This window comes from Astatotilapia calliptera, chromosome 23 (assembly GCF_964374335.1).
Source record: "Astatotilapia calliptera chromosome 23, fAstCal68.1, whole genome shotgun sequence".
Classification (NCBI taxonomy): domain Eukaryota; kingdom Metazoa; phylum Chordata; class Actinopteri; order Cichliformes; family Cichlidae; genus Astatotilapia; species Astatotilapia calliptera.
The window spans coordinates 10,708,132-10,733,504 of NC_137443.1; the positions used below are offsets into that span (position 1 = coordinate 10,708,132).

At 47.4% G+C, this 25,373-nt stretch overlaps 1 protein-coding gene across 10 annotated transcripts in view; it reads right to left on the reverse strand.

Moving 5' to 3' along the window:
• The window catches only part of nfia (nuclear factor I/A), a 150,541-nt gene that overhangs the window by 101,062 nt on the left and 24,106 nt on the right, over nt 1-25,373 (reverse strand). For 6 of the 10 annotated variants that reach the window (XM_080297155.1, XM_026159091.2, XM_026159088.2 and 3 more), the window contains exon 2: nt 2,400-2,928. In XM_080297155.1, coding sequence (XP_080153281.1) covers nt 2,400-2,928 — 529 coding nt within the window. Of the gene's footprint in view, nt 1-2,399; nt 2,929-8,932; nt 10,855-25,373 lie in introns of those variants that run through there. The other 4 variants (XM_026159089.2, XM_080297157.1, XM_026159093.2 and 1 more) reach the window with 4 other exon arrangements.

Genomic DNA, 25,373 nt, shown 5'->3' on the forward strand with positions numbered 1-25,373 from the left:
CTGAACTCTGAAATTCACCAGAATTTAACCTGACCTGAGAAATGTTTGGCTGGAAACGGCTGTTTTCACTCAGGCTCTGAGGCCTCTGGAAATCAATCCGCTGCTGGAGGAATCTGAAAGTGGGCCTGGCGGATAAATCTGAACTCAGGAGCTCCAACAAACTTAGAACAAGCTCGGTGCCAAATATTCAAACCGGCTGCCAAACATCTCCTCTGCGTGCCTCTGCCACCGCTCGCTGCTGCTCTCTAGAATATTCCAGCCAGCCAAATTATTTTCCCGTAGAATCAGTCGGAAATCGGGAACGTGCTGAGCAATCGCTCCGGAGATAATTGTGTTTTTTTCTGTGCCAGCTTCACCCCAAAAGCACGCCGAGCTGCTCTGCTCACGCCGGCGTCTCCGAGTTTCCTTTCACTTGTGCTTTGGTGACGAAAAGACGAGTGTCTGCAGGAGATAACACGCTGATCTGCTTTAAAACTGAGAGCAGGGTGTGCTTTCATCCCCAGACAAACAGAGCAAATTCTATCAGCTCACAACTAAACAATCTCATATTTAAACCTCTCAGGAATGCAAACAGAGCAGATGTCATCCCGCAAACTGTGCACAAAGCACAAAATGTAATATCTGTGCATTCAAGGCTGGAAAACTCTGATATTTGTTAGGTCGTGTCACCAAGTGGAAGGGAAATGGACTCCCAACGTGTGGTTAACGTTGTGAAAGGGACTTACTTTAGCTTTAGTCCTAAACTAAGACGAGACTGAAATTTTAACAGCAGCACTCAGGAGACTAACCGTGGTCTCCTGAGTGAAAGTCCTCAGATATAACACCACCAATCGGCTCTCTGGGTTTACATCATGCATCCATAAACAGGAGTGTTGGGGGGAAAAAAAGTCGATACAGAACAGGACTATTAGGATATTATACAGGAACACCAAATATCTTTTTTTTTTTAAATAAATTAAAATACTACCAACAAGAGGACTCATCTAATGTAAGTTTAGCTAAGCAAACGGAAATCAGCTAAACCTAAAAACAATAACATGACATGCTCAGCTCAACAAAGCTTACAGCTCAGTCACACGAGTAACGATGGGACGGAGACAGATCTGTGGTATCAGTTAATCAGTGTTTTCTGAGACACACACTACATGTAGTTGCCAACTTGACCCCATTAACTGGCTGACTGACTGCAGACTGACTGCAGACTGATTGCAGACTGATTTTCTTGTGGCAACATTTGCAGCCGGTTTTAGTGACAGTGTTGGTTTGCTTGACAAGCTTTTTGCAGCAAACTGATGTGAGACATGATTGTCTTCATATATCATTATCTACCATAAGAGACTGACAAAGTTTAACTTTGAGGACATTTGAAAAAAGGTGATAAATAAAAAGTAAATGTAATACTGTAATACTCTGTGTATTACAACATGTTAAAAGTAGTACTAATATCACAGTAATATCTAGTGTCATGAGTGAAATATTGTGATAATATGATTCTGTAGGGTGATTCTACCTTTAGCCATAAAGTAAAAGCTCACCTATGATTGTCGCTAATCAGCTGCAGCCTGCCTGCAAGTCGCTTAGAAACCCACCTACACCTTAAGTCCTGCTTCATATTGCACCTGAATTACTGGGTTTTCACGTGATGTTGGAATAATCGGAAACATAAATTTCCAACTGGGGAAATCCATATAAATCTGCTCAAAATGAAACAACAACTTAAAATAAAAGTGTTACTGCTGCAGAGAGATCCCAGAGCAGATACCACCCAACCGCCGCAAGGCGTGCCCTCTGAAACGTGTGCTGGGCCCGCACAGCTGGGGCACATTTAGCTGTGAGACTAGGCCGTTTCATCAAAGAACAGCTTCCAGAGATGCATTTATTAATCAGCTAAAGGCTTCCTTCAACAAACAAGTTCATCTTTGAAAGCTGTGAGAGTCAGACCAAAGCAGCGATCAGGTGGGCTAAGCCAAAAATAGCACAGCATTAACGCTCCGAGTGCAGACAGGAAATCCGCCGTCCCATGTGGATCCATGTGAAGGGACTCGAGGACAAGCTAGCTACCTGCAAAGTCTGTCATCTCTCCAAGTTTTTCCCACAATAAAACCAATTTCATTTCACAGAGATCATTTCTGACTTCCACTAAAGGAAGACCACTGCAGTGAAACTGCTAGGTGTCGGCAGCTAAATGCAGTTTAACTTACATGACAGACACGTTCTTTCTTCATTAACCAAACTGATGCTGCCACAGAAATACCAAACATGTCCACAGCAAACTCAGAGAAACCAGCATCCAGCACCTGAAGTGATCTGATGATCCGCCAGCAGGACCGCCATTTTCTCGCAGCATCTCTCTCTCACAAACACACACACACATCAGCAGCAGGAGAGGCGGGGCTTACCTGCATGCACGAAGTAGGCCAGGTAGAGATCCAGCTCCTTGACTGAAACTCCAATGTGATGCGGCTGCACGCACAGGCTGGGGTTCGAACACTGAGGAGACTTTACCAGCCTCTCCCCGTCAGTACTTTCGAGGGGAATCCCTTTGAATAAAATCACCATGACCAGGTCCAGCCGCCACACTTTGTCCGCCTGGCGCAGGCAGTCGATCCTCCTCATCTTGCCCTTCTGGTCGGGGTTGGACAGCACGCAGCACGGCGCCTTCTTCCCCGTCACCGTCAGCACAAAGTCCTCCCTGAACTCGGGCCGGATGTCCTTGCGCAACTTGGCCAGGAGGCGAGACGCCCACTTCTGTTTGACTTCGGGCTTCTCACCGAGCAGCTCGTCCTTCACGGCGCGCTCCTCCTCCTTGGACATGCGCTTCTCGTGCTTCTTGAAGTACTTCCTCTTACGGGCCTGAAGGTTGAACCATGTGTATGCGAAGGCCCGGACGTGGGGCAGCAGTGCTTCAATAAAAGGATGGAATTCATCCTGCGGGACAGAGATGGGAGACGCGGTGAGCGGCAGGTGACATGTCACGTGGCCACATACAGCATTTAAACATTATAAGAAACATGACGACTGAAGCACCGGCTAATGAGCATGTTACAGACGCAGCTTTAAGTGAAGCTTTTCGTGTTGTGTTTGGGTGACTGTTAAAACTCAGACCTCCAAAAACAAAGCGTCTGTCTCAGCTTCATAATACCGCGAAGGATAATAAGAAACATGCAGGTGTCTGCTGGTTAAAGCAGGAAACAGCCTTTTGCACTGACATCGACCCATCCATCCTCCCCGACCTCCACCCTGAGCCTCCCCTGTCTGTCTGTCGATTCCTTCCTTTTGCTGTCATCCCAAAATACTGCAGTAGAGAGCTTCACATAAACGTACTCGCATCGACCAGAGAGGTTAACAACGGGTTCCCTTCAGCTGGTGTGAATTTAGAAAAATGATTTTATAAAGCAGGACTGGAGATCAATTTAACAAAATTCTCTGAATGTCTCTTTGTGCATCGTTCTAGGACATTTTTCACAAAATTTGGCTTTAACGACATGCAGTCAAAAAGTCTGCAGGGAGGAATGTAGTGAGGCTGAGGAGCTGTTAAAAACCTCTTAATTATGCGTTTTAAAAATATAACTTTTCAGACGTGAATGTTTGTATTTGGAACATAATCAAGTATCTGCTCCACAGAAAAAAATAATAGAATATTTCTCCAAATTTTAATTTGCAAATCGGGAATGATGGACAGGAATAAGAAAAGAAACAAGAAAACAAGGAAATACTGTAAGAAGTAAAAGTGGAAGGAAAATAAGGAGGAAATTATGGAGGAGGGAATAAAAATTTGAAAAGGAAAATCAGAAGAAAAGTAGAAAATTTAAAAGCAGAGTTCAGACTGCAGCTTTAAATTCAAACCTGTCCTCGACTCTGTGACATGAAAAAAAACAAAACACACCGCCGAGCAAGCAGCGGGAAGCCCAGCGCAGGGCAGCGTTCCTGCACGCGCTCCGAGCGCACCGCGAAAGGGATTACAGCTGCATTATGTGGCTTTTGGCTGGTGAGCATAGTGCAGTTAACAAGGTGGGAATATGGTTAGACAGCACGTCGTGGATTAGACCCAATATGGGGCGGGTTACACCTGCTCTGTGCCGGCTTTCTGCGGGCCGACTAAGGAGCTGCAAACCACAGCGCGCAAACACGAGAGGAGGAGGAGGCTCAGCTTGGCCGCCTCAGGTTTCAGGGAGCAAAGCTGCACGAAGCACACGGAGCCCACACCTCCTCCTCCCGTCTGCCAACACAATAAAGATGAGAAAGCCTCCAAAACTCAGAGACCTCTGACGCACAGCGGGCCCAGCTAGGGCTAACCCAGGCTGCAGATGTGGCCACATGTGGTCCGCACTTTGATCTCGGTGAGGTGAGCTGCTCCAGCTCTTGTTTTTTAACAGTTGAATTTTATGAAAGATCATTTTTAGACGCAGCTTTCTCAGATCTGTTCGTTTCGTGGTTTCAAATTTTACCTGCTAAAATCTCAGAGCTTCAGTAACGACAGTATCCTGCCTTACAGTCACAAATAGTCAAACATTTTCTCACTCAACCTCCTCAAACACAAGCAACCATCCACCAGGCCAGCAGCAGCCAGTTCAGGGCTGTGATTGGTTCATGAATCCTAGCAAAAACAACTTTTCCTTCTGGACTAAAACACATTCGAGTAAAAAGTGCAAATGTGCTGTGAACGGGGTGAGTGCGTGGCTTCGTCCTCAGACGAGCAGTGGATTCAAACCCAGCGTCTTTGTACTAACGGCGATAATGAGCCCAGGAATAAACAGACGCCGTTTTTAGATTTAAGAAAATCACCGTCAGGTAAAAGTAATCCGAGTACAGGACGTGTGGCTGCTTGACATGTGGCGATGAAACGACTACAGTCACATACTGAACCAAAAAACAAAAACACATGCACCAAACTTTCAGCTTTTAACAAGCACATTTCACCCTCGATGGCCGGGAACCAATCAGGAGTCAACAGGAAGTTAAGGCCGTGACATTTAGATATTATCCCAGAAAATAGGTTTTACTGCAGTTTCTAATTTATTCGTTTTTACTGTTTTTTATTAGCATCGAGCTGATTTAAGAGCAGCGTGTGATTAAACTCCACAGGCTGAAAGACTTACTTTATTTACAACACATCAGCTGATTTTTATTATTGTCTGCTATTTACAGTATAAAGGTGTGTGCGGGGCTGGTCAGAGGCAGGGTGGCAGGTTCAGATGTGAGCTGATTAAACAGGTGAAATCAAAGTGTCCAAGAGCACGGATGAAAAACTAACTACTGCTGTGCTGCTTCTCGGCGTTTGGACTCTCGTCTGTGGTGCCGCTCAGAGAAAACCTGTGATTTCACTTTGTTTCCCTCTAAACACAGACGGCTATGAAGGAAAACAGCAGCAACAGCATGGAAGGAGGAAAACATCGTCCCGGGGAAGCAGACGGACAGAAAACGTCTTCATGGAACATTTTTGATTCGGACCAAACCCCTCGGAGGCCCAGAGCACCTCCTCCTCCTCAGCCACGTACTGAAAAAGAAAAAAGCTCTATTCATAGATCAAAGAGGCTCGCACAGATCTCGATACGTGTGAATGCCTCCGACCGGGTGGCATGTGGAGGCCGGCTCACAGCTGTGCGCGAGCCCCACAAACCCGCTTTCTTTCTTCAGAGGCGAGCTGCTTCACAGGAGCTCGAGCTGCGGAGTCCCTGAAAGCTGCAGCGCATTATTATCATCATTGTCCTGAACTGAGTCTGATCCAAGAGTCCACCTGTAGTAGCTCTTTGACTCTCTCCTGCCTCAGTGACAAGCTCCTGCAGCACTGCATGTTTACAAGCAGCCGTCACAGCTGATTTCAGAGCGCGCACACATGTCCGAATGAACCAGGATGTCCTGGGGTCTGACCCGATTCTCCTCGAGACCCAGAGACTGTGTGTTTCAGTGCAGCATGCAGGAAACTGTTAATTACATTCATTTTAAAACTGAAAGTTTCCAATATATCTGCACTCATTCAGAGCAGAGTGCTTAGAAAGGAAAAAGTGGGAAGAGTGGAATTGTGACACCCCCCTCCACGCATCATCTCAGTTTAAATCACAATAAATACAACGACTCTTTTATCCTACAGGAAACCATCACACTGAACCAACGTCGGCTTCTTGTCTGCAGCTCGAAACTCATTGGTTCCCTCTGCAAACACAAACACGTTTTGTGGGATTTTTTCCAATAAGCAGGATTGAAATCTGGATTTTTGGGCCCTAGTTTCAGCGGGGGATTAATATGTTTGTAGGATCGGTGCACACTGGGTGCTCAACATTAACACTCAAACTGTTTGGTTTCTTAAAAGAAGAGTTGGGGTTGGGCTGCAGGTTCGGGGTTAAATGTATAGAAACCAAAGTTTTCCAGCTGGGAGTCAGGGCTGTGTTAAACCTGGAGCTCGGAGCGCTGCCTCCAAAGAGGAAACTGTATCTCCAGGCTGTGCATCAGAGCACCAGCTGCACGCCTTTTTTTCATACAACACTGCTCGCCCTCCCTTGTCAGAGGCTGAATACAGCACATTGTTTCTGGTTGGAGACGATCCAGGCGAGCGGCTTCGTCTCCAAAGCGCCTCCAGCAGCTCCGCGGCCGACCTGCAGCCGCTCTCCGAGCCCGGCTTTCACCGCAGGACGGCCTTTTGTCTGCGAGCGTCCTCGGGCGCTTATTAGGACGCAGAGCGGCTGCTGGACGGGCGATGTGTTCTCTCTCTCACACACACACACACACACACACACATTCCACAGTGGATCTGCAGCTCGCTGGCTCTGGATGTTCGCCGGAGCCACATACCAACATTCCTCACAGCCCAGTGCAACGTTTCAGCTTCCTGAGCCGCTCACACCGCCTCCACCACCGCTTCCTCCACTGCCTCTTCACACTCCGCCCGCTGCAAACAAAATCCCACTTAACAAGTCACTCACTCTCAGATTGAGCCTGAAAACAGGCCGGCATAATCCCTCCTGTTCTCAGGAATGTTTGCAGTCCTCAGACTGAATAATCCTGCGGCACTCCTCGCAGAACTCCTCCCGCTGTGTTTCTGGGGTTTTTAGAGGTTTACTTCAGTCTCTCTGCTGCAAATATTTTAAGCCACAAAACAAAGAAAATTCAGACGTTCAGCGTGTCGGGAAAATCACCGGCAGGCTGAAGCCAGGCATCGGCGCTCCCCACAGCCTCATGTCCATGTTTGGATGGATTTGAATGAGTGAAACTAGTGCTGAGAGTTAAATCTGTGCACTTTGTTAGTGAGCGTGTTATAAATCAGACTCATTAAAAATCAAACGACACGCTGATCGATTTGTTTGAGCTGCAGGAAATTTTTCAGCTTCCTTGAAACATGAAATTCCCGGGTTGGAGGTAATCTGGGTGCCGTTCCCGCCTCCTGAAGCTTTCTCCTTGTAATTTGACTTTTTTGGTTTGAGTTGATTTGTGCTGAAGCGGCCAGCTGCGCTACAGCTCAGCGCTGAATGAAAGGCCGCCCAGCCGAAGTGGGCTTCTTTCTTCGTCTCTCTCTCGGCCTTTTTTCCCTGCAAGGGGAGAGCAAGCACGGGCCGAGGCTCGCGTCCCCCCCTGCACCTCGGTGACAGATGTAATGGGCACCGAGTAACAACAACCCTCTGAATCATAGTCATTTAGAGGCGCAATAACCCTAATCCCCCCCCCACTGCCACACTGAGGGAATTGTCGGCCTGTCGTCTAAGGCCCGGCGGAGCTGCCGACGCTCCGCTGCGAGCGCCCGGGGACCGACAGGAAGGTTCTCACCAATCAGAGGGTTCGATCCCCCTCATACCAACTCAAAGACAGCACGTTCCTATTAAACCAGCCACACACATACACTCATACACATACACATTCCTGCTTTATGTTTTGGGGATCTGATGGTGTTGGATCCTCTTGACTCAGATTTGGGAAAGTCCAGCTGATCGGACCCTTTAACTCTGACTTTACTGATAAACACACAAAAATATTTAGATTTTTATATTTTAAAAACGATCAAACAAATCTGCTGCTTTTTTGTTTTTATTCTTTTTAAATAATCGATGTGGAACTACGCACAGATCTGAGCTGTTTTTCTTTAAAAGAAGTTTAAACGTTCGTCCGATCCACCGCGGGGAAATATACAAATTTAATCACACCGTAAATGATCAAAACATTTCGTGTGAAGCGCCCTCCCATGGCCGGTGGGCAAAAACAAGCCATTTACATCACCTCCGAACAAATTTATCCCAAAGAATTATGAAATTTCAGATTCAGACTGAACACAGACAAAACTTTTAATAATAATTAATTTTCACATTTAAATTTTGATTTTCCCCTGTTTCTCTCTCTCTCCCTCTCACACACACAGACACACACAGTTGTCAGAATATTTCCCTGAAACAAAAATAAAAAGCTGAATACTGAGATGAATCACACACACGTTCACACTGAAACATTTTCCTCTGAGCAGGGTTTGTAAAAACTGACAGTCTGCTGTTTATTGGTTTTACTGCCCGGTAATCAGATTACATGTAAAGCTGCTGCAGATTCACCCAAAAATAAAATCAGAGTCCGAGAAGGCGACAGGGCAAACACGAGCACGCCTCACGTTCATTCACAGCCACGATCAATAAATCCTCTGATGAAACTGATCATCTAGAACTAAACCTGCGTTTTCTCTGCGCCTCATACACCAGAGGTACTGTTTGGAGCCTGAAACACGTCAAGATAATTCTACTCTCACCTCTGACCCTGAACGCAACCCCGCAAGAGCGAGCGGCTGGCGGCATACAGCCCCGCACAGCCCCGCGCAGATCGGCGGCGGGACTCAGCGCGCTCAGCCCGGGAACGGAGCCGCGGGCAGAGCCGCCGGAGCTCCAAGCGGCGTGTGCCGCGCGCACAGCCGCGCGCACGGCCACGGACAAAGTGCGTGAAAAGTGCAGAAAGTGTGACTGACCTGCGTGAGGCACAGCGGAGAGTACATGTCCGTCCTCCGTCCGCCGCCCGCGAGCTGCGCTGCGTTTATGAGAGCGGCTGCGCGTGCGCGGGGCTCTTACTGGAACTCCGGCCCCGCGTGTGTGCGTGCGTGCGTGCGCGAGGAGCAGCCGCCGAACTTTGACCCCGCCGTCTCCGCTCCGCAGCCCGACACCATCCCCGGTAACGGCGCCGAGAGCGCGCTCACAGCTCCGCGCGGCCGCGGCGCGAGGCGGCCCCCGGCAGCATGTCCGTCCGCCCTGCGGTGCGCTGTGGCCGGCTTGCGGCGCTGAGGCTGCTCGGTGCGGCGGGCACGCGGAGAGAGCGCGCCCGCTCCGGCCTGAGCTCCGGGACCTCCGGACTGCAGCGTCCGCGCGCTCACACCCGCTCCTCGAGCCTCCGCTGCGTGCGTGCGTGCGTGCGTGCGCGCGCGGATGAGCTGCTGGATGCTCCTCGCGTGAACCCGACCACGGACTCACTGATCGGTATCACCGGGACGGGCTGAAAACTTGGAGGCTCACGTGACCGGCGAAAACAGCGCGGGCGGGGGAGCGGGGGCAGTTTGGGTCGGAACTCCGAGCTGCAGCTGCGCAGTTCTGCTCCCTGATTCTGCCCCGGGGTCTTCCCGCACAGGGGGCAGGGGCACGGCACTCAGGGGCCCCGGGCAAAACACACACAACACACACGAATAATGAACACAAAGACACAAAAGTACACAGAAATACACACGAAGACACACAAAGAAATACACAGAAATAATAAAAATAAACACAAATAATACACAAACACACAAATAAATATGAACACACACAAATAATAAACACAAAGACACAAGCACACAGAAATAATACAAATAAACACAAATGCACATAAATGAATACAAATACACACAACTAAATACAAATAATATGCAAACACAAAAATAAATAGAAATGATACAAACACACAAATACACACAAACAGTACGCACAATTACACAGAAATAATACAAATAAACACAAATAAATACAAGTAAATGCAAATAGACACAAATAAATACAAATAAAAACAATAAAAATAAAAACAAACCGCTGAAATTTTTTCTTCTCCTCCAGACAGCAGGAGCCTCCAAAGCCCTCCTCAAATTATTATTATTATTATTATTACTATTATTATGAGGAGAAATGAGCTCAGCTCTACTTTACATAACACACACACACGCACACACTTATATAATGTGTGTGTGATCAGATATGTTGCCAATCAGCTGTTCTTTATGTAAAGCTCTGTGACCTCCGACCTGTTTCCTGAGTTGAGTGTAAACAGCTGTTGACCTTCATCTTTTTTTTTAATTCCGTGTTTGACTTGTTTTTAGATATTTTTGTGTTTTGCTCCCACAGATGTTCAGTTATTGTTTCCCGCAGTAGAAATGAGGAAAACAGACAAATGGACGAGTATGGACCCGCCCTCTTCACCACAGGTGTCTCATTGTTCACATGTGTGCATCTTCATTTTCAGCATCACGCTGCTCTGAGATCCATCACACACCCGGCACCACCACCACTTCCACCATCCTCTGCTTCACACTGACTCTGGATCAGCCGCCATCAGAAACAACTGATTCCTGAAAGCTCGTCCGTTTGCGGCTCCGTGCCTCTGTGCGCTGCAGGCTCTACCTGTTCCACCTGAACAGGAAGAAGGATGATGACACACAGAACCGCTTTGAAAGGTTAAAGGTCAGATCCTGCCGTTTACTGTGAGGAGCGTCTGGGGTGATCTGATAAAATATCTGAAAAGCTGTTTGTGATGCTAAAGCCTCACACCTGCAGGAAGTTCACAGGTCTGAAGGAAGGCGGCCGGAGTCACCCGAGGCACTCAGAGAGTCTGTAAACGGCTTTACGGGGATATTAGTCTGTGGAGATCCTGCAGGAGCATCTACAAGATTCAATAAAGCCTACATAAAGCTGCAGACGCTCCGACGGTCCCGACAGTACCATCAAACCGACGCTGAATCACCACGGAGACGCACAGACCCACCATAAACCCATACAGCAGTCCAATCAGCACCAGCCTCCACCTGTCCACACACAGCCCCTCAGGTGACCAACCTGCAGGAACATCAGTGGGTGGAGCCACAACAGGACCTTCTGTTTCACCAGAGTTAAACACAACAACACAAGAACGAACCAATCAGATCACACCTCATAATCATCGTCATCGCCATCAACATCAGCAGCAGCAGAAATTCACTCAGGTTATCTTCTTTGAACTCAGACACACACGCACGGTTCTTTTATCATCCAATCAGAGGACGCTGCGTCACGACAAGTCTGTCTCAGATGAAACATCACAGCTGTAATCAATCAATAATCAATCATTCTGATCTGATTGTCAGAGTCCACGAAGGATAAAAGCAGGTTTGGATTACTCAGATTACAGATTACACGCCGTATGCACCATTACAAAGGTGAGTCAGGTATGACCACAAAGACTATTATAAATCAATAATTAGGACAGAAAGGGGTTGGTCTGGCTAACTGAGACACTTCAGCGGCTCCTTCGTCAGGCTGTTTTTATTTGTTTGTTTGTTTGTTGTGAGGAACTCTCGTGAAGTCAGGATCACTGTATATATGGAAGTGTTTTGTGATCCCAAGATGTTTCCAGCTCAGTGCTGGTGGCTGGTGAAGCAGGTGGGAGATGTGCTGACGTCACTTCCTTCTGCAGGCTCATGTAATCGATGGTCTCAGAGGATGTGGAGGAAGCCGTGACGTCTGCCTAGTGAAGCAGCTGCGTGCTCCCGCGGGCTGGACCCGAGCGGCGAGTCGTCCGAGGTTAATGAACAGAAGCTTTTATGTTAATAGAAGGAGCGGCGCCGTGATTTAACAAGACAATCTGCACATTTACTTTGGCTCAAACACGTCTGAGGCTGCTCGTTATCGGGCGGCCAAACAGCGGCTCTGAATGAAGGTCGGCACACAGAGACGGTAATTAGATTAGAGCAATTAAACCAGCTTTTTGATATGACCAATAATCTTAATGTGGAATTCACAGCAGGACATCCTGCTCCCGTTTCATCGTTTCCAGCAGATGCGCCATGATCTGAGCTCCAGCTTCAGGTTTAACAAGCGTTCACGTTCCCTTGCTCCGAGCCTCACCTTATGTCAACAAGAACTCATCCGTCAGGCCTCACATCCTGAACTACAGGCAGATGATCAGATGGACCAATCACAGATGCTCAAAACTTTTATTTGTTCTGGACAATATATAAAGCCTGAGTTCGCCTCACGGTTCCTGCTCTCTCAGTCGGACTCATTAAGCATCCTGAGAAGCATCAGTCCTGTTCCACCAGCCAGCACCTCGGAGCCAAAGAATCACATGTAGAATCACTTCTGATAGCGACCATGAAGGCGACCGCAGCGAAGAGCAAATCCACTTTCACCGAAGGAGAGAAAAGCATCACCATGAACCAATCAAAGACTCAAATGTTCCACTTTCTCAGTCCTTTCCTGCACAGAGCACTGATTCTGCAGCACAAAGCTGCCACCATGGAGCGCACACAGCATTCATAAAGAGCACGTCACTCACCTGAAAACACCTGGGCAAATCAGGTATGCCCTCACCTGAAGGGACAACAGGTGACTGAACTATGGGAGGAAGATGGTGCTTTCTGCCTTTCTAATTTTTCATAGCTTTTTAATTATTATTTAAAAGAGAGGACAAGTTTTTTTAAACCTTCCAAAGAGCACCTCAGACAGCACAGGTGTAATCACCTGTCAGACAATCAGAAGCAGAAGAGGGCGGAGCTTTAAGTGACCACATGTGATGAAGTGATGATCGGATGTTTAAGGTGCAAGTGAACGCCTGCTGAGTGTCACAGGGCTCATATTTCTCTGCCTCATCAGGCAGCATTGGCAGAAAAGCAGCCTGAGGCGCCATCTAGAGGAGACTCACCGACACTACAGCAGCCTGTAGCCTGTGTGTGTGTCTGTGTGTGTTTGTTTGTGTGTGTATGAATTCTTACTATCTTGGTGGGGACCAAAATCTGAAATTGAAAGGCATTTTTCACACTCAAAATGTGGTTTTAGTGTCAGGGTTACAATTGGGTTATGGTTAGGTTTAGGGTAAGGGTTAGGGTTAGGCATTCATTTTTGATGGTTAGGGTAAGCGGCTAGGGAAAACATTATGTCAATGGGATGTCCCCACAAGGATAGCAAACCAGACATGTATGTGTGTGAGTGTGTGTGTGTTTTTGTGTGTGTGTATATGAATATTTGTGTGTGTGTGTGTGTGTGTGTGTGTGTGTGTGTGTGTTCATTTTACAGGATCTAAGGGAGAAACTTTGATAAATTCTCTGATTCAACAAAAGCTGAAGATCTGATTTTGATTAGTTCATTTTAGTAAATAAAAAGTAAAAACATTGGAGACAAAAACAAAAGAGTAAAACTTCAAAGCCTGAAATAAATTTCCACAACACCAGTAGTAAAAAGATTCATTTGAAGTCTTTTGGGAGGGTGCATGAAGCCGTCTGTGTTTGCAATCTGACCCCACCTGCTTCTGCCAATCAGTGGTGATTTCCTGCAGTGACATTTTTTTGGACGCCACTGAGCTGCCATTTCAGTAAAAAGTTGTGGAACTACTTCTGTCCTAACAGAACAACAGAAGGAAGCGAGCTGGAACGTTCCGCCAGCGCCTTCCACAATTTCGGACGGCATTTTCAAGAAAACGTTTGAAATGATAGAAATGTCCCTCAGGGAACGTTCCTGGAAGGTTAAAGGTCAAACGACCACAGAACGATAGGCCTGCAGCGCTCGGAGAATTTGATGTCACGGGGATGTTTGTGACGACAGGACGCTCCCCTGAATGTCAGCGCAGCGTTGTGAAGTGCTGGGTGGTTGTCGTGGTAACAGATTATAACCCGTGTAACCAGGGCCGAGACTCCAATTACATTTCCACCCCTCAGAGAGCGGCCAATCAGCCGATCGGCTCCTTCATCTTTAACGGAGCGCTGTTTAAATAAAGATTCAGTTTTTTGTCTGTTTGTTTCTGCAGTGCAACGCAAGACTGGAACGGGTCAGAAGATGATGGGGGGGACGCCACCAACCAGCCAATCAGACGTGAGCAGAAATCCAAAAACTCGACATGGACGTCACCATGGAGACGGGCTGATGTCGGCGGCAGTTTGGGCTAAAAAATACAAAGTGTGTGTTTCTCTGTGTCTGTGAGTGAGTGTTTGTGTGCATGTGTGTGTCTGTGAGTGAGTGAGTATGTGTGCATGTGTGTGCCTGTGTGTGTGATGGGTGGACGGGGGCTCCTCCACCTGCTCCCACTGAGCTGCTGCCAGGCTGGAGACCAGCCAACAGAACCAGGCCTGAAACCAAGCCGCAGCCAAGCTCGCACAACCAGAGAGAGAGGGAGGAAAACAAGGGAGGAGGGGGAGAAGGACAGAAGGGGAGAGGAAGCACGGAGCGATGGGGAGGAAGAATAAGGTCAGAAAAGCAAGAAGAGGAGGAGGAGGGATGCTTCTCATTTGTTTTCTTTGTGGATCTGAGACGTTGAAGCAGCTGATCATCGGCCATCATCTCTGCCGATCAGCTGATCATTAATCAATTTTTACATCTCCAAACCCCAAAACGCTTGATTTTAGTCCCAAAACCTTAGAAATGAGTGATAATAAAAATATGAGCGCAGGGAGGCCACAGATGAGGAGGAGCGTTACAGCGAGGAGGTGTAGATCAAAGCTGGAGAACAGAAGAGGAGAGGTTAGATTGTTTAGGACAGGAAGAAGAGTGGAGGCCCTCTGAGAACATCTGCAGCAGCTGCTGAGCAGAGCTGTGTCACAGCCTCGGTTCTCCCTTATTTCTTTGGATCCATGACACGAGTCAGAGAGAACCGTCGTTCAGACAGTGAACAGGAGCATCATCTGCGTCAACGACAGTCACATCAGCACACACATCTAGGCCTGATGTGGCATTTGCAGCAGAAGCTCTGTTGTTAGAGTTTAACAGCAGCAGCTGCTGAGGGTCCAATAGTAGGATAAACGAGGCGCTGAGATTCTACATCTCTGGAGCCAGCTTTGATCTCCACCTTTAACTGCCACCCCATCCATGGAGCCCCGGAGGCTCAGGTAGACCTGGATTGATCCCCGGCTCCTCCTGGGAGAAGATAGCGGACCCTGAGCTAGCCTCAACACACCTGCACGAGTGTGAATGTCGGGCAGAGCTGCTCAGGTGTGGATAAAGCTCTGGTTGTGATTGGCTGAATGAGGGCTCAGGATTAAGCAGAAAGGCGTTTTTCATGTTCCGGTACATTTTCACACAGGACCCGTGTTGTTCACCTGTTGGGCCCCCGGCGGCCTGCACGAAGGTGGCAGGTACAGACCTAACACGGGGGTCCGTCAGCTGCATCACGCTGCTCTCTGACGACCTCAGTAATCGCAATCTGAGACTTTAAATCGCAAGGTCAGAAAAATCCAAACCCTCCTTCAGTCCTCTCGTACTTCTACCGCAGGGAGGGCCTGACCGCAGATTCGTAGTTTCACGTCTGCAAGAGGCGCAAAAGGGGCATCTGAAACATGCATGTCTCAAATAACAGTGAACGTGAATGAGAGTGAGAGCAAGACCAAACCGCGAGATCGGACCGGGAGATTGGATCAGGATCAGGGGAGAGCAAGATCGGATCGGGATCAGCGGAGAGTGTTACTGCGGCTGCTCTGTCTGCTCGCCAAAGGTGTTTATGGCTACTGGAAAATGAAGCGCCCATTTGACGCTGACCTTGGCGGTGTGGGTGGGGCTCTGTTTACAGTTTGAAAACAAACCATAAAATAATTCCATGAACGTCAGAATATCATCGCTATGATGACAACCTCACCTCACACACACTTAACTCCTTTTTCTACTGACTACTGTGTGTGTCTGTGCATGCGTGTGTGTGTGTGTGTGTGTGTGTGTGTGTGTGTGGAGGATGAAACAGGAAGGCAGTTGTGTGGTGAGAGGCAGGCAGGAGGAACAGATGGCCTGGCAGAGCATGGGGAGAGGCCGGAACCCCCCCACCCTCTGACCGACTTTCATTGATGAGCCCGTGTGTGTGTGTGTGTGTGTGTGTGTGTGTGTGTGTGTGTGTAGCACGTGTTAGACACATATGCCATTGCGCAGCATTATTTAGAGCAGCACCACCCCGACTATTTTGAGTTTACACACAGACACAAATGGAGCCGTTCGCCAGCATCCCCACACAAACAGTTTCTGCTGGTTTCAGCTTCAATCAGCTCACACACACAGACTCACACATACACACGGGCAGAAACCCGGCTGATGGAGGAAAATGTGAAACAGTGAAACTTGATCACGACTGAACAAATACACACTTGACGACTTGAGAAACAAACGCAGCCACACAAACGCTCCCTGACACCAGAGCAGCGCCTGATCGCTGCTGCGGGCTTGATTACAGGTGTGCACATCTGGTTTTAACGCCAGCTTCTTCTCTACATGAAGGACAGCGAGGAGTCGGGTTAATTAGACTTGTAAGAATGTCAGAAACAGCAAACACATCCATAGTACAGCAGTGCTGTCAAACAAGGCCCAGAGGCTGGACAGCTTTGGAGAACGTGAAGGAGGATTTAAACTTTACCACCCATCTGTGGAACAGCATCTTTTATCAGAATCAGAATATTTTATTAATCCTGTGGTTACAGGACAACATGAACAGTAACACACTGAACTACAAAGTTTGCAAAATATAAGAAATAGCACGTCTTCACCCATCTTTGTGTTTCCCCTGAGCCGATCTCAGAGTTGGGATTATTTAAACCCAGACTTGTTTGCGGTACTGAGCATGCTTGATCATGCCCCGTCTCACCCGGTGTGGCAAAGACGCAGCAGACTTCAGAGGATTATGAGGTGACCCGTGCCTCCGTCCAGCCCGACGGGAGCGTTAACATAAACAAGATGAAGCGCTGCGAGGGCCGGAGGACGAGTCGAGTTAGCGGTTCGGTACGAACGAGAGAAAATCCTCCTAGACTCACCTCCGGCCTCCCTCAGAGAGCGTGTGTGTGTGTGTGTGTGTGTGTGTGTGTGTGTGTGTGTGTGTGTGTGTGTGTGTGTGTGTGTGTGCGCGTGTGTGTGGTTGGAAACCCTCGGCTCGGTTTATGGATTGAGTCGAGGAGAAAGTTTCACATTATACAAGCTAACGAAAATATCTGGTGAAGCGCTGAAGGGAAAGCAGTGAGGGGTCAGAGGTCAACCCCGACAAGAGACAAGCTCCTCAGATTCTTCTTTGTCTCTTTTTCTTTCTGTCTTACAAACCTAAACCACACACACACACACGTTAATGCCTCGCTCTTCCCTCAGCAGCAGATTGCCCACGCACTCCAGGTTTCAGCAGGACCCAAACCTGACGGGGCGCCCAAAAAATCTTCTGCCTGCTTTGAGAGGAAGAAGGAAGCCTGCAGGCGAGATGATGGGGAGCGCAGGCAGGCTGGCAGCAGAGCCGGGCATATGCTGCCCCCCCACCCCCCCACCCGAAAAAAATAAAAACACAACAACAACCCCCCCGCGCCTCCTTCTGTCTCCTCTCTGCCAGGAAACCAGTCTGCAAACCAGCACAGCCAGTGAAACCAGTCAGAAAATCAGGCCTCCCGCTAGGGTCACCTTGACAGACAGACGCACAGCAGTTTCGAGGTTCCCCGTGAAGAGAAGTGGGGTCAATGAGAGAGGGCCCAAGCTCCTGCAGACACGAACACCGTGCGATATGATCGCACTCATCACACATTACGGTGTTTCATCAGCTTTGAGCGCGTCCGAGTATCTGTGTCCTGATCTTTACATTTGAGAAGTGAAGTTTTCTCTGTGTGAAGATGAAGATTTTTCTCCTGTTTCTGTTTCAAATATATTTGATTTCTCTTTCACGTTCACATTGATTTGTATTTCCTTTTTATTTTTACCTTTTGACGCGTATATCTTTCTTCTTATGTTGGTCGATACCAGGCTCACAACAGGAATACAGATTTGTAAATATTAATAATCAAAATCAAAAGAAAGAAAACAAATTTTAGGAGCAAATTCAAGCCCAAACATCAGTTTTATAAATTACATTTGATTTTTTAGTTTATTGGGATTTCTTGTTATTGCACATGAAGTTTTACTGATCCGTTCAGTCACATGTCTGATTTTGGCAGATTTGCTCCTCCGTACATGCGCAAGTTTAAACCCAGACGAGGCACATAAATATTACAGATTACTGCATTAGATTTAGATTACTAGTCTAAAATATGATGATGTGAAAGTGAACTTTAAACATGTGAAATTGTGTTTTTATTTGAAAATGTTTTCAAATGTTTAAAGAGAAAATTTCAGCCATAAATGAATCTTATTGAGAAGTCGTTCATTTTTCACTGCTTGATCTGGAAAAGATCAAAAGGATTCAGATTACAGATTTTAATAATCCAGTGGATTACTGCATCAGTTCACACCATTTGTATTCATGTGACAGTCTCATTTATGCAGCCCTCGCTGTGCTGACGTTTATCTCATCCTCTGAAGTTTTTTTTTTCTCGTAGCTTGAATTACAAAACATGTTTTAAATAAAGTTTTAATTTAAATCATCTGTTTATGTTCAAGAATGAAATTACAAAATGTTGATTTCATTTTTAAAAATGCACAAAAACTGATCAGTAATCATATTGATCAGCGTTCAGCAGACGTGCCCCTGATCAGCTTGTTGTGTTTCTAATGGAGGGAACTCACCTGAACACACACACACACACACACACACACGCCCCCTCCCACGCCCCAACACACAATGTGAGAACAACAGAGACCTGCCAGCTGTTCACATAAACACGGGAGACACAGCTGGAAAGACACACACACACACGGGTGCCGGGGGAGCCAATGCACACGCTGCTTTAATTAAAATGATGAGATTATAAAGCAGAAGCTGGTTAGATGTGGTGCGTTCTTTGATTTTTTTTAAACCTGCTTTTGTGCGATGAGAGAAAACAGAGTCTGTTTGTGACTTAAACGGTGGTTCAGGGCCCCATCAGGGGCGCTCAGGAAGATCACAGGGGTCCAACAGCCAAACGGGAACAAGTTAAAGGTAAAATACGAGAGTCTGAAGGACTTTGACGTGATTTTGTTTAAACTTTAAAACTGAACTTTTTTTCTCTTCAATTAATGTTGATTTTTGAATAGATTTTTCTTTTTGCACTTTTTTTGTGTTAAGTCTTTTTTCCAGCTTTGTCTTGACTCGCGCCCATTTCATGCCTCAGTGGCTGGTTTAGGCCACTCGTTCCCACACCGTTCTCTCACCCTGTCTCACTCTTTCTCCTGACAGGGACGGGGGCGTGCAGACAGGAGTGGCGCTCAGCCTTTTGTGGCCCTCGGCGGTGGTCGGGAGGCCGGGCCCCCGTCTCCTGCGGTGTGACTAACGTGGAGCGACAGCGCCAAGGTGGCAGAGAGCTGCGGCCGTTCTGCTCGGCTCGATGCCGGCTTTGTGCGCCGTCACCGCCGGTTATCTTCCCACAACACGTGCTGCTGTCAGTGGCCGAAGCTCCCCCAAAATCCTCCTGAGGCCCCCGCACCTTTAATGTCTTCATTTAGCACAAACGTGAGTGTGTCTGTGTGCCTGTGTGTGTTGGGTTTCATACGAGTAGTGTGAAACTCATGAAGCTGCTGACTGCAGATACTCACAGGAAAATCGCAGAAGAAGAAAAACAGAGTTTTGTATTCCAAAAAATGAGAAAGACCAAAAACATCACAGCTGGAAGTGCAACAGTGCAACAGCGCCCTCTGCTGGCTGCTCAGGGGCACTACAACAGTAAGATCTGAACACAGAGGAGAGGAGGTCAGAGGATGAAGGGTCAAACTGCAGAAGGCGGCTCTTCTGGCGCTTTCACACACGCCTCAGCTTTAAATGTGGTGCAGCTGAAACACATTTAAATCTAATTTCCAAACACAGAAGACGAGCTCAGGTTAAAGATGCTCCGTCATTTCTGTCTCTGAACACGAAGCGTCTGATGTAACTCCTGCCCACCTCGCCTCCTTCCAACAATACACCATGACCGTGACCACCTCCTCGCACCACGCTGCCTCCTCAATCACATGTAAATCCAGCAAGAAGCACGTGAAGCTGCAGGTTAGCAGAGTGTGAGGTAACTCGATCACATGTTTGATCTGCTCAAAGTTCTGTGGCAGAAACTCACATGTGACCTGACAGGAGGTTCGCTCCTACTTCCTGTTCCTCGAGTCTACTATCAGCCTTTTCTTATGCCACTGTGTTTCTTTCACGTCCTGAGCATTTTTAAATGCCCTTCTCTTTTATGTTTTTAACTTGGTGTTTTTAGTTTTTATTTCATATTTCTGTCATTTTAATTGCATGAAGCAATCATTTACAGGAATCTAAGAGCAGCACCTGGCTTTTGTGTGTTTTCTTTAATGCCGGGAGAGCAGCAGTGAGTGATGAGGAGGTCAAACCAAGACTTGAACTCTACCACGTCTGTAAAACAGGACTGTGGGCTCTCGGGGTCAGTACTGAAAGCACTGACAGCAAAGGCCTTACAGGGTAACGGAGACGCATCACGACATCACGACCATACGAGCCTTCAGCTCATTGGGTCTCTGCACATCCTCAGAGTTTCTCTTTTTACCACAAACTCAAACACTCAAATCAGTTTTTATCTAAATTTACTGAGAGACTTCCTTTCATGACCAGTGTGTGTGTGTGTGTGTGTGTGTGTGTGTGTGTGTGTGTGTGTGTGTGTGTGTGTGTGTGTGTGTGTGTGTGTGTGTGTTCAGAGGTGTGTGACCTCAGCGTGGAGGAGAGTGATGACCACCATGGGGGGCAACAGCAGGGAGGGAGGATGATGAAGGACGCTGTGGGAGGAAGTGGGACGCAGGGACGCCATCACTCACTGGCCCCTCCCACCTCCACCTCTCCTCCCATATGTGTAGCATGGGGAGATGATGTAGGTTTGTGGATGATGCATGCACCTGAGCTCACACCTGGGCGCCCGGCCAAGCGTGTTTGTCACGTTCGATCTTCAGCTCGTTAACAATGCAGAGTCGGAAACTTTAACCCGACCAGAGTCTGTACCACGCTAGCCCGTCCGCTACACCTGTGCAGGGGTGATCTAGACCGCCTTCAACACAGTGACATCACAGACCACCGGGAGGTAATCTTCTAATCTCAGAAATCCAAACAGGAAGTAGATGCTTCCTTAAGTCCTGCCGACAACGTTAATCCTAATAAAAATGCTGCTGAACACAAAACCTTTAGTCTCACATCACCGTAACTACCTCCCACAGATTTCAGACCACCTTAAACACATCTCAGTGCCACTTTAAACTCAGTAATTGTCTCCTCATCACGCCTCACCTCCTCACCCCTCCTCTCTCTGACCTCTTGCATCTCCCCTCTATGCCCCCCTCCGAGTGAGCAGGTCAGAACTTATTTCCGCAGCGCTTAATAAGAAGCACATGGCTGCTTTCTCTCTTCAGCCAGCGCCTCCTCTTTCTCCTCCTACTCCTCTGCTTCCTCCAGGCCACCTCTTTGGGTTGACTGGGGCCAGAGGGGGAGACAAAAATCCGTGAGAGGGAGAGGGAGGAGAGAGGAGGCGAGGGGGATTTCCACTATTAGAAACTGGAGATCCACAAATTTCCTCATACCACCTTAACTCCCTCCTTTACTCAGAGACTCTTCTCTCCACCTTAAAGTGCCTCGCAGCATCCGCCGCCTGTTCAACTGTTACAGGATGAACAACGAAGATGTGACATCAGATGCGCTTCCTGCCCGTTCACAACTCCGATGACGACACCTGCTCTCGAAGTGAGACAGGAAGTCACAGGAAACGCAGCGAGGAGCGGATCAAACTTTCATGGATACAGCTTTTAACACTCAAATGTGTTCTTCCCAGCATGCATTTCACACCGCAGCCATCACAGCAGAGAGCATCATCTGCAAATTTATTCCACAGTTTTTATTGGCTGTGACCGATCCCACACACGCTGCCAGCTGACGCCCTCGCCTGTTGCCTCCCACCGTTATTCGTGACAGAAGGAGACACAGGTGTCGTATCGTAGCGCTTCATCGATATGTCACCCCGGCCTCAGCATCATTGCATTGGTGCTTTGACACGATGAATGAGGCGACACTGACTGGCTGCTGGCAGTTTGGGCAAAAGGTGCAGTCAGTCATTTGAAGAGGTTATTTAATAAATAAAAAGGATTGTGTACTCATAAATATGCAGAGATTAATGTGTTCAACAAACTGACGCATTCTCACAAATGTCTAATTATTGTATTAAAAAATACACAGGACATACATCCTCCCCCACCATGTTTGAATACACAGGTCATGAAGGACATTTGCCTTCTGCCGATGGCAGAAGACCACAGAGTACCGAGCCAAAGGTGGAGGAAAAGAGAAGTTATAGGTGTTCGCCTGCCGTGGAGGAACATTTAAATTCATGTCTACATCTTCAGACTCAGGATGCAAAGCATCATACCTGTCTTACAATCAGAGACAGGTTCCTTTTCACAAAAGACACTAAACCACAATCAAACAATAAAACCTTGTCCTCTTCGTCCACACCTCAAGCGTCATGTCCTGAAGTCAGGCCTCTATCACTGGAAAATGTGCACAAGTTCATTTTTTCCCCAATACTGTCACACTCACTTATTGTCAGCAGATGAGACATGTGACCCTCCCATCTCCAGACAGCTGACAAGAGCCGGTTAAACAACAACAACAGGTTACAAGCTAACCTTAAAGCAGCTAATGTCAGGCTCAAGTGTCCAAAAAGATCACACTTCCCCTCTGATACAGTTTGATACATTGACACACCGTATGAGAGTTTAATCACTAAGTGTCCAATAATGTTAGATACACTTCGAAGATGGGCTCCCTAACACCCACTAACAGTAGCTAACAGCAGCAAACAGTAGTTGACAGTCGCTAGCACCACATAACAGGAGCTAACAGCTGCTAAGAGTAGCTAAGAAAAAAGGCTGCAGTTATATACAGACAGTTCTGTATATAATCAACAGCTCACTTCAGTGTTGCTGTAATCACACAGAAGAGAGCTTCTCTGGCTCTCTGACTCCATTTTTTACAGACTCCTCCAGAGTAGATAAAGGTGGATGCTTTACGCCCACCATTGACAGCTGAGGCAAAAAGTGGACTGACAGCCTTCCACTGACAGGGAAAAAATACAAAGAGTTGTAGAAACATGCTGGCTGGTCATGGCCGTTATGGCATACAGTTTCAATTGAATGTGTTTGATCTATCTATAGGTTTGTCCTATAGCAGCTACATTAGCTAAGATAATGCCTATAAATTAGTGGTTAAAAGAAACAACTCAGTTGACTGCAATCTACTGACTAGTGATGAAAAATATTACACAATGTAATTTTAATATTTATCACTTCACACCAACACAGTGAAAAACGATGAGGTGGCCACTGAAGGAAGCTTGTGTGCATAACTGAGATAAAAAAAAAACAGAAGCGCTGACAAAGCAGGATTGTCTGCAGAGACCTCTAGTGGCTGAGTGAAGAAGTGCATGCAAACCCTACAGTGGTTAATGTCGCATTTTCTTAAATCTAAACATGGAGACTGGGGAACTAAACCAAACCAGTGACTGAAACCAATTCAAATCATAAACCTGAAAGCTCAATTTATCAGCTTTTCTATCTCCAACAGCACAGGGGAATGTGTACAACAACAAATGGAAATAGCACCATGTTAACATGATGATGGTGCAGTGTGGGTCGAAGGGTTATCTTGACTAATCAAAGAGTAGAGCACCAGCCTGTGTGTAGCCTGACAGACAAACCCAGGAAAAAACCCCACAAAATTCAAACTCTTCAGGTAACAGAAAACTGACCCGAGTAAAACATTAATGTGTGGATTTCAACAGGTTGATGTGACGCCCTGACGAGCACGCTCAGACTGAAGTAATGGAGCTTTAAAGGTAAACTCAAAGTACGAACGAGATGGAGGAGGCTCAGGTGAGCTCTTATAACCATTGTTACCATCATTCAGAGTGTGTGTGTGTGTCTGTATATGTGTCCAGCTGCAGGTTGCTGGGAATAGGTGTATCATGAATATTCATGATGGAGCCTCTGGTCGAAACAGCTGCCTGAGAGACGCGCGCACCCCCCCCACACACACACACTCTCATGGCTACAGCAGCTGGACGGGAATCTGTCTGTTTGTCTGCTTCAGGCTGAGACACACAACAACAACGCCGCTTTGTCGCTAACATGTGCTGAGGTCAGCAGGCTGCCATCGCACACTTACGGGAACAATGACAAACACTCGACATGCTCCGTTTGGACAAACAGGAAGCAGATCACCGAGTGGAGTACCTGTGACGTCCACCGGACAGCGCTGTGGGGAACAGTTTCATACTACCACGCCGTCTTTAGCAAACGCTTCCTGTGGGTCGGCTCCTTGGTCTGGCCTATACAGCAGGTGTGTTGTGCTGTGTAAAAGGTGGCTCGTGTTCTGTTGGTTAAACGAAACTTGCATTAAATTAAAACAGATGTTTAAACTGAGTTACGTCGCATGCATGACAGAAACACCCCAACATCTGGCCCGGCCTATGGAAGACAACTTTAAATAAACACACAGTGATCAAAACATCCAGAGGACACTCATCACTTTTCAGATAAAACTCAGTCTGCAGGGTTACGTGAAAAATTGCTCACGTGTTCAAACGTCTGGGATCAAAAACTCCCCAAATGTTGTTGGAACATCAGAAACATCTTTCCAACCAATCGTATTTGGCAGACAGGCTCGTCTGCATCACAGCGAGTCATACTCACACTTGACACCTCTGGTCTCTGCGCACAGCTGGCATGGACTCGGCCGTCAAACATCATAAGGTTCGTTAGCTTCTCATTTTTAGTTTATTAGTTTGGATTTTAGAGGATTATTCTGGTCATGTCCCCCTCTGTGCTTTTATTCTTGGACTCCACCACGCTCAGCTCGTCAGCTCGCTGACGGTTTGTCATGTGAATCATCAGCATTCAAACGTCAGGTTTTTGAAGGTGGCAGACCGAGAACCACAGCGTGACGTTTTACCACAGCTCCAATCACCATCTGGTCAGTGAGAGCGGACTCTGCGCTCCTCTGTGCGCTCATCTGTGCGCTCATCTGTGCGCTGGGTCATTACCGGTGTGTTAAACTTGGAGCAGATGAAATATTTTCCCAGGCTGATCCCAGCTCCTCTCTCATCTCTTAGAACTTTAGGGCCAATCAGATGTCATTTCCTGTTTGATCTGAGCTCTTCCTGATGGGTGAATATTCCCCTCCAGCCCTGAAGCCACTTTCCAAACTCCCTTCTTCAGGGTTAAATCAAGTTCCCTCCAAACTTTTCCCCAAATATTACAATTATGCCGCCAGCTCGTCCGTTGCCGAGAGGCGAGCGAGACAAATTCTCGGTC